The sequence below is a fragment of the Macadamia integrifolia genome, chromosome 4 (genome assembly GCF_013358625.1).
Source record: "Macadamia integrifolia cultivar HAES 741 chromosome 4, SCU_Mint_v3, whole genome shotgun sequence".
NCBI lineage: Eukaryota > Viridiplantae > Streptophyta > Magnoliopsida > Proteales > Proteaceae > Macadamia > Macadamia integrifolia.
The window spans coordinates 29920137-29930099 of record NC_056560.1 but is presented as its reverse complement, the minus strand read 5'-3'; the positions used below and the strand labels follow the sequence as shown (position 1 = coordinate 29930099).

At 37.8% G+C, this 9963-nt stretch overlaps 1 protein-coding gene across 1 annotated transcript in view; it reads left to right on the top strand.

Moving 5' to 3' along the window:
* Positions 1-7553: 7553 nt before the first annotated feature.
* LOC122075616 (auxin-induced protein 22A-like) overlaps positions 7554-9963 on the top strand; it is a 2856-nt gene continuing 446 nt past the window's right edge. Inside the window, exons 1-2 of the mRNA XM_042640697.1 lie at positions 7554-7962; positions 8093-8186. Of these exons, the coding sequence (XP_042496631.1) occupies positions 7593-7962; positions 8093-8186 (464 nt within the window). The 5' untranslated portion in view covers positions 7554-7592. The remainder of the gene's footprint in view (positions 7963-8092; positions 8187-9963) is intronic.

Sequence of the window (9963 nt, the reverse complement as noted above, 5' to 3'; positions counted from 1 at the left end):
AAAAAAAAAAAAAAAAAAAAAAAAAAAGGAAAACCTCCTTCTCATGGTAAAGAATGGTACACTACACCATGTTCTGGTATTACAATGGTACATTAACCGCACTGGAGAAGTATATGCAGGGCTTGTGATTATGACCCACTGGGCCTGATGAGCTTGGCCATAGTGATTGTGGAATGTACTATTTTCATTTTATGTAGTAGCTTATCCCATTCCTTTTCTTCAATGAGAGAGAATTAAGACTGAGTTTTCTTCATGCCACAGTGAAGGAATTCCATCTTCTATGCATATATTTCTGAAATCTTTTGAACCTCTGGGTGAAACTCTTTTAAGCTAGCAGCCCAACCCCATATGGCCCCAGCCCAAAATTCATTTCCCCTAATTTGCGTGTTTTCCCCTGAAGCCCCAAACCCAGCCCAATTAAAGCCCGGCCCAATGGTGTAGCCCTAACTGTTAGGATTTTTCGTCCAAGCTTATCTTTTTCTCTGTGCACACGATACTTGTACATTTATAAAATCCAATGGTTGTAGAAATTTTTTAAAATTCAAAAAATCTATAACCCCAAACTTCTATAGTTGTTGGATTTTGAAAATGTACAGATATCACATACACAAAGAGAATTATATAAGAATTGCATGATTAAGAATTGGGGAGGATCTAAATCTGTAAGTATATCTTAACATGTTAGTTGTTAAATATTCCTCATATTATTGTGAAGAGCAATCAATGGAAGGGTAGGAGTAATGGATGAACCAGATCACTTGTGGGCCCACTTAGTTGATAAAAATTCCTTATACATGGTGAAGAGCAATCAATGGAAGGGTAGTATTTGATGATTCATGTCATCCCAATGGAAGAACAAGATCACTTATGGGCCCACTTATCTAGGCATTGGGGTGTTAAGGCTTTCCGTTCAGCCAACTTGCAGACAAGGATACACACCAAGAGAATGGGTAGGCTTAAGCACTCTAGAGTTCAAATGAGTCTCAATTAGTACTCATTAAAAGGACAAAAAAAGTAAGATTACAATTTCTTAGTTCACCACTTTGTCCATTAGAAGCATGGTTTTTAAAACTTTGAATCTAGAACAGAACCGGTCTTCATCAATTTTGATGAATCATTTTGAAGTCGGCTGGATTTATTTAGACTTGGTCAGAACTGAAATATTGAGAATCAGGATTATCAGAATTTACAGATTTTAATCTGATTTTAAAATCATGATTAAGCGGCTTTAACCCATGGCCAGTGGTTGAACCAACTCTAACCAATTGAGAGACAATTGCTACAAGGGGAAAGTCTTTTTTTCCTTCACCCACCACTATGATCTATTCCTACATAGCCCTATTGATAAAGGTTTGAAATATCCTTTTTTTAGTTCTATGAGTCCCATCCAAGGATCAAAACCCATAAGTGAAAGAGACTCTCTTTTCATGGGGGTGAAGGAAAACTCGGTCCTTAGTCCTTACTCTAACCACGATGCCTGAAAATTTCTTCATTGTTGTAAGTAGAGGTTAGTAAATATTTCTAATAATGGGCTCAGGTTTGTAAGTACAGACTCCACACTGCATTATAGCAGCTTGAATGTCAAAACTGAAAACCCAAGCCCATCTGAGAATTTGGAAAACCCCACATGCATGGATGTAGAGTGCAAACGGGCCGACCTGGGCCAAGTATTTGAAAAACCCCAGGCCCAACCTAGCCTAATATAGGGCTGGGATGTCTCAACCGAGGCCCAGACCTGTCAAGATTAGCTCATCCCAACTTGACCCTGATTGGGCTGGGCTGCCCCTGATTGACCTTGGCAACTCCTATTAACTACCAGGGCAACTCTTGCCTTTAACGCCCATTTAGCAAGCCCGGAGTAAGGGCAATGTTTTCCTTCACCAGGTGGTGCATCTAGGGTTCATATTTTTCCAAAAACCTTCATGATACCCATGTGTGCATTTAAAGCACCCGTGGTGAATGGGATATTTTTATCTATTTATATAAGGAAAAAGAACCATGTTCTACTGGTGTAGGAAACGCCCAAAGACAGGGCATGTGAAAAGATGATACTGCCCCCACATAGTAGGGCACTGAAGATGCTGATGCGAACCCTCTCATTGGTCCCATGTGCTAGTGTTTCCTGTGTTAGCAGGACACAGTTCTTTCACCCTATTTATATATACAGAATCGGGCTGGCCTGGCCAAACTCAATCAAACCAAAGCCTCAGCCCATACCTGATCAGGCCCTTCCCGGGTCTGAAATCCTCAGCTCTGACCAGATATCTGCTTCTTTCCCCCTAAATTTTAATCTTTTATTAAAAAAAAAAATTAATAATAATAAAAAAAAAATTGGGGGGGGCCCTTGGGGTGGGGTTGGGGGGGGGGGGGGGTGGGGTCTCGTGGGTTCGACAGAACTTGATCTGAATGGGAAGTTGGTCACTATAGATGAAATTGAAAGTAAGTGGTCCAAAAATTGGTTCTTTACTTGAAACTGTCATTGTTCTTGCTTTTGTCACCCGCTTATGCTGTGGCTTTAAGTGGAAATTAAGTGGTCCAAACTATATCTTCTCATATCACCGTTGATGATCACTAACTATATTAGCTTTATTGTATTATAGTAACTTGAATCACATTTTGGATAGCTTAGATGGATTTGAGAAGGAAACAGCAAAAGCAGAAGGTCCTATTTTCGGCCTAGAAATTTTCTTATCACCCAATGCTCAATATCAATCAATCATCTCTCGAGTTGTCTAATTGCAGGCTCGAGTCAGTATATTCCACTATTATTCATTGGTACTGCAAAATCACTATTTGTTGTATTGAGGTTTTGACCTGTGGGCTATGATCATTATCATAAAACAAAAAAAAAAAATCCCTTATATCTAATTCATATATGTTAACGATATTGACATCAAAGAACAGAGACCACCAAATTTCTGAGGCTACAAAACTATCCACAAATCCATCTCTTCCAACACCAAAAGAGCTCGCTTGTGTGGGAACTCACTCTTAATTGTTCTTGTCTCCATATTTTTTACTCTCTCTCTCTCTCTAAATCTTTTGAGTAAGGAGTGAGGAGAGCAGTACTCACATGTAGTTCACATGCATATATACATGGGTCAACCTCTAATTAATCCTACAAGGAAGCATATGGATTTCCCATCTTTAATCCATATCAGCGGACCAGATACTCCCACATGGTCTGATGAGCTCAACATCAATTAATGGAAATCAAAGATCCATACCTGATCTTAAAACCTATATAATTAGATCCATATCTGATCTTAAACATATATAATTATGAAGCTTTAGAGCTTATATATATATACACACTTATATATTGCAAACAATACGAATACCTATGATCCATTATTGCTTTGGTAGTAGCCATTGGAGGTCTTCAAAGATCTCTCTCTCTCTCTCTCTCTCTCTCTCTCTCTCTCTCTGGTTATATGTCTGGTGTTGTCGCTTAAATGAAGAAATGAAGAAGACATGGAGATCCCCCATGAGAAGGGTTTGCTTTGCATGCCATGGGCCTGAACAAAGCATCACGTGTGACCTGTGTCAGTGGGTGGGACCCACTTCTTTTGTATCTCAACATTGTGTGGCCCAAGCCTAACCACAAGGGAACATATGCTGGGTAGACAAGGAACAGCTGGAACAACCCCCCCCCCTCCCTCCCTCCCTCCCTCCCTCCCTCCCTCCCTCCTTCCTTCCTTTATTTTTATTCTTTATATTAACCTTTCAAAATAAAGAATGTGGGTTCCACTAGTAATTTTGTACGTGCGATACGCATCTTTCACTTCGCTAAGAGAGAGAGAGAGAGACCTATGCGGAGTAATGAGTGTGATTTTGAATGCAAATAAAGTTTGTTGCTTCAAAGTGATTCTGAGATAGAAGTGTTTATTTTATCATTTCGACTAGAGTGAATCTACATGATAGATGATAAAATGGTATTTCATGATTAAATTATGGAAGTATTTTTCTCTTCTATGTATCTTTGATACTAAAATGAATTGGTAGAGAAATCTTAAAGGTAGAAACTGTCCATTCTCTGTTGAGATGTTGGGAGTATAGAATTATAGTTTCAGATTAGTTTGTTTAGATATTTGGTACCTTCATATACTGAGAAGTTATCTCCACTTAATGACTTTAAGGTTTTAGGGTGGATCATCCAACATCACAGAGACGGAAAGAAGATCTATGGCAATGGGGAAGTTCTTGGAATCCAACAAGGTGATGGGCATTCTATAGGATCATTATGTTGAAATATGTAACCATTTTTTTTTTTTTTTGGATACATGAAACCCTTAATCGTTAGATCCTCCAATGGTGGAACTTGTGACCATCCAAAGGTAATTGCTTGGATTCTAGAATCATCAAGTACCTAAAGAAGTGATTCACAATGACTGAAGAAAGAAGACATACTACAATCGAAAGGAGGAGGATGGTAGAGAGAGAGGGAGATTAAATTTGGAGTAATTCTAACGAAAGAAAAAAAAAATCAAACTTCTACATTTTTGTTCTAAGATCATATTTTGGATCGATTTTTTTTTTTTCTTCTTCTTTTAATGCCAGAAATATTGGAATACAAAATCAATGAGAAAGTGTAAAACTCAATCCTACCCCTAAAGTGATCTTTCAGCACCCAAAAAAAAAAAAAAAAATACTAGAATCTCTCTGAAGGAACATCACCAAACGGAGTTTTGAGCTCCAAGTTTGGTGATGATCCATAAATTCATATTAATTGTCGGAGTTTCATGCAAAGTTTTAAAATTCATTAGTTAATAATTTGCGCAACATGATTATATGATGACATGAAAGACTATTGACGCAAGCACTCGGGGGTTCTCATGCGCATGACACAAGCTGGAGATGTTGGGTGCAGAGTCAGAGAAATTTGGAGTGATTCAGCACACTTGGATGTTTAATTTCTAATCATAGTACCATCTCATGCCCTTTGAAGTGCCTCTTTTCTTCGAAATATATAATTTTTTATCTGACCCTATTTTTTTGCCTCAAGCTAGTAACGGTGTGGTACTACTTATGAAACTAAAAGCTTTTTGGGTGATTGCAAAACAATCTCACTTTGCTTACTTTTAACTCTTATAATGATGTAATATCCCTAGCTTCTTCCTTCTTAATGAAATCTTTTTGTTTTTTCATCAAAACAATAAAAATAAAAAATGAATCTACACAACCAAGTGCAATCCAATGAATTCAATTTGATCCATAATTTTCAGACTGAGCTATCAATCTACAATCAGGAATGCATGCAGCTAATAGTTCAATGCTAACGTAATATCAGGGAAGTTTAAAGATTCAAACTATCTTCACCTTTCTTTATATAATAATAAGTTAGTAGTTAGTAATAAATGCAATTAAATAGGCTCTTTCATAGCTCTTCTCGGGTCGTTTGTCTGATCGCTTGTGGGTCTCTTTCTAACCCCTACGCGAGTCTCGACTCTTGAACCCAAAAAAAAAAATCTATAACACCAGTTGCTTGCCTTTTGATGGGTTACTAATCAAATATAGGGCTTCACAAAATGTGTGGGACCCAAGATCCATCGACCCATTTGCAGTTTATTTGCAATTTGCAAAGATTGAGCTTATATCGACGGCTATAGTGATAATTCTACTTTGAACAGTAGACCCCACATTCCTTAAGTTGTACTCTATTCCTTCTAGGGGAACACACACAGAAGGAGGCCGCATTTGTGGTGGAAGCGTTGAGCTATGGGCTAACTTTACCCGACCGGACCCATTCCGCCTATGAATGGTTTGGTTCTAAGTTCTAACTTTACATTAGACTGGTGTACTTTTGAAGAGAGATAGAGAACAATCTCCAGAGAAAAAAGTCCTTTTGAACATGTAGCGTATCCTACATTTTTTTTTTTTCAACCAAGGTATCCTACACCTACTGATCACATAAGATTTTTGGGAAAAAGAAAGCTATCGGTTTCTAAGGGCGTACGTATTCAATTGATCAGATTCAATCGTTTAAAGATCAACCTGGCATGTTTATAAACAAGTAGTATACTGTGCAAGGGGTAAACCCGACAGGCATCGGTTTGACCCGCTTATATGCCTGATTCAGTTCGACCTGTTTAGTCTGATCATTTATAAGTATTTTTTTTTCCATATAGAATAGATTATATATCGATATTTTTAACAATTATTGAATTTAATTAAGTGTAATATCTTTTCTAAATTGTTTATGGTTTAATAAAATATATTGAAATGTCTTAAATCTATAACAATTAAAGACTATTTAAGGAGTATTTAAGGCTTTATTAGTACATTATCCTGTTTAAGGCTCGATTAGAAGAAGCCCGACATAAGATCAACCGAGATCGGCTCTTTTCTCAAATAGATAGATCATGGTCCAAAAGTATAGGTTCACTAGGGCCGACCAAGACCAGCCTGACCTAACCGATTGACACCCCTACCTGTTTGTATGTGTCTACATTTACACAGAGAGGTATGCACAAAAGACTGTGATACCTCTTATGCATTGAAGAAGCCTTTGAACGGCTTTCCATTAGTTTACATGTTGACGTAGTGACTACGCAAGGGGGGCTAATGTTCTCTAGTACTTTTTATTGGCTGAGTATCATTACCTATTTACCTGGTTGTATTCACTATGCCAGCACGAGGCCTATGCGAATACTTCTTAGATCTTTTTCTCTTTTCTTCCAAATCATATGCAAACATATCATTTCATGGAGGTGGAGAAGACAAACAGTCAATTTTGGTTGATCTGCCTACTTTCGATCTTTTAATAATTTCTACAATCAAAAGCAAAACCAAATTCTGATTAAAGTTCCATCCATTGGTTTGATTCAGTTCTTTCTAATCAGTTTTGATCAGTTCAATCATCGATTTGGTCTCATTTGTGTTTTTCTTTTTTGTTAGAAATTTGGTCTAACTTTTATATCAATATCTATTTGAATTCTGTCCATTGATATAGAATCGGTCAACGATATCATATGTATCTTGGACATGATTTTAGAGCACAATATTAAAATGGTCCGACTTGTATCATTCAACCAATATGTTATTAGTCAGATAATGAGACCGGGCACTTGCCAAACCAATACAAATCATCTGATTCGATATTATTACTTAGAACCATGGACTCAGTCGACATTGATACGGATCGGCTGTTTCACCGATATTTGATTCCATTTTCGGTATCACTTTCCATAATTAATGGTTTAGACTCTCAAAAAGCTAAAAAAAAAACTAAATAAATAAAGGGGCCCAGACAGGGCACATGGCATGTTCCACACAGTACATCAAACGGTTCTACTAAACCCATCAGGAAGCCAACAACCCTCCGATCTGTCCCCTATCTAAAGCCTTTACGTGCAGTGCCTGACCACCTTATAATACTGATATTAGCCCGCCAAATTTGTCTCCACTTTTTGCCACTAATTTGACCGACCACTCAGCCCGGTTGACCTGTCAATGCCTCCCCCACCACCCGTGTCTCTCACTCTCTCTTGTCTCCTCTCCCACTTCTTCTCCGTCTCCTCCTCCTCTCTCTCTCTCTCTCTCTATTTATTTACTCCAAAACTGGAAAAAGAAGAAGAAACAATTTAGCAGAAATGGCAAAGGAAGGTTTAGAGTTTGAAATTACAGAGCTGAGGTTGGGTCTTCCTGGTGCAATGGACAAGAATGAAAATAAGAGGAAGAGGGTATTCTCTGAGATAGCGGTCGCCGATGATAAGAACAGCTCAAGCAGCGGCGGTGGCGGCCGGAAAAACCAGAACAACAACAGTGATGAAATCGTGGGGTGGCCACCGGTTTGCTCGTATAGGAAGAAGAGCAATGCTTCTCAGACTGAAACTGGGAAACTGTACGTGAAAGTGAGCATGGATGGAGCTCCTTTTCTGCGTAAAATAGATTTGAAGACTCATAAGCGGTACTCTGATCTTGGTCTTGCCTTTGAAGATCTCTTTGGTTGCTATGGCATCGGTGAGAATATTCCTCATGATTTAATTCCTATTTCCATCTTTTCCATTACTTCTTGCCATAACCATGCATTCATATTTTGAAGAATTATCAAAGAAAATCTTCTAAAATTTAATTTTGAATTTGGAGTCAGGTGGGTTGTGGAAGGACTCAGATACTTCAGAATATATCCCCATTTATGAAGATAAAGATGGAGACTGGATGCTTGTTGGGGATGTTCCCTGGGAGTAAATCTCTCTCTCTCTCTCTCTCTCTCTCTCTCTCTCTCTCTCTCACATCCTGGAGGTGAACCTACACCTTAATCAGGTTTAAACAGTCATTATTGTCTATTTGATTTCCCACTGGTGCAGACTTCAGATCTGCACCTCAACTTTAACCCCTTGTATTTCCAAAGGGTTAGCGCAGTTGGCTTGGAGGGACACGGTATTTTGCCTCAGGAAGCGAGGTCTCATGGTCAAATCTTCGTCGTTACACTAACTTCTTGAGGTTATCCTACGAAAGTTTCTATCTCGAACTGATCCGATCCTATGTAAATAGTATCACAATAACGTTAGGGATTAATCGGTCAAAAGATACAGATACAATGGGTATAAAAAAATGGTGAACCCCTTACAAGTTAACTAACATGGACACCCTCGAAGGTTGGAACTTGGAATCTGTTTGGAAGTTTCAACTCATGGTTCCTTTATTCTTGTCAATAGACCAAACTGCCCATAATCCTCAAGCCGGGATAGGTGAAGAAGAGCTTCAATAGTAAGGTCATTTTTGTCTTTGTGGGCATTATTACCCTAGAATGAAAAACATATCACGAGGTAGCCCGGACCCTAGTTAGTTTATTCGCGTTTAAAACGCCGTCCCGTTTTTTTTGCCGTTTTTAATGCCGTTTGCCGAATTTTTCATAGAAAGTTGGTAAAAAACGGGAACGGGACTATTTGAAGTTTTTTTGCCGTTTTAAACGCCGTCCCGTTTTTTTGACAGTAAAAAAACGGATTTTGAAAAATATAAACGTTTAAAACGAGACTATTTGTTTTGATTGTTATCTAGGTATTTAGAGAATTATTATGCCAATTTATGTCTATATATTGCCCTTTTTTTGACACCGTATTATTTAAATATAAACGTTTAAAACACGTATCGTCCGTTTTTTTATTTTTTTTCCGTTTTTACCGTATTTGACCGTATTTTGGACTGTCCCGTTCACGTTTTGATCCGTTTAAAACATGCCCGTACCGAACAATGTTTTTTTGCCGTTCCCGTTTTAACTAACAGAGGCCCGGACTACCTTACCTATAAGCGAAGCCGGCCCCCCTTTTTGTCCTTAGACCAAACAACCCATAATTTTTAAGCTGTTATCAGTGAAGAAAGGCTTTAATAGTGAGGTCATTTCTGTCTTTGTGGCATCACTACTATAGAAAGGAAACATACCACGAGGTAGGATCCCAGAACAGTATGTGTACGCTTCAAGTACAGTTAGCAGTGACGCATATGTCCTATATGCTATCATTAAGAGTGCATGAAGAAGCATTTATGGAAGCAAAATGGACACATGTCATCACTTAATCAAAGTGTACATGTATGGGTAGGTAATCCAAACTTTTATTTTTTTTTTGGTAAAAGGTAGTCCAAAATTTTTTTTTGGGTAAAGAAAGGTAATCCAAATTCAAAGTTGGGAAAAGGTGAAAGAGGATTTACAAATATGGGCATTGTATAACTATACAAGTTCTTACTAAATCATATAATGTTAACTTGTAAACAGAAAATGAAGTATGCGTCACCTTTGAGTAGATTTTAATATATACTCTCACATAATAAATAGGGGGCGTCATTGATAATCTCTCTCCTATTTTGACTGTATAGGCCCCATGGGACTCCTATATAGATGATATTATTCTTTAAACCCTCATTTTAATGTAGCATGCAGATTCTTTTTTACACTGACTTTGTGGGAACCCTCTCTCAAAAAATATTATATATATATATATATATATATATTTTTTTAGGTAT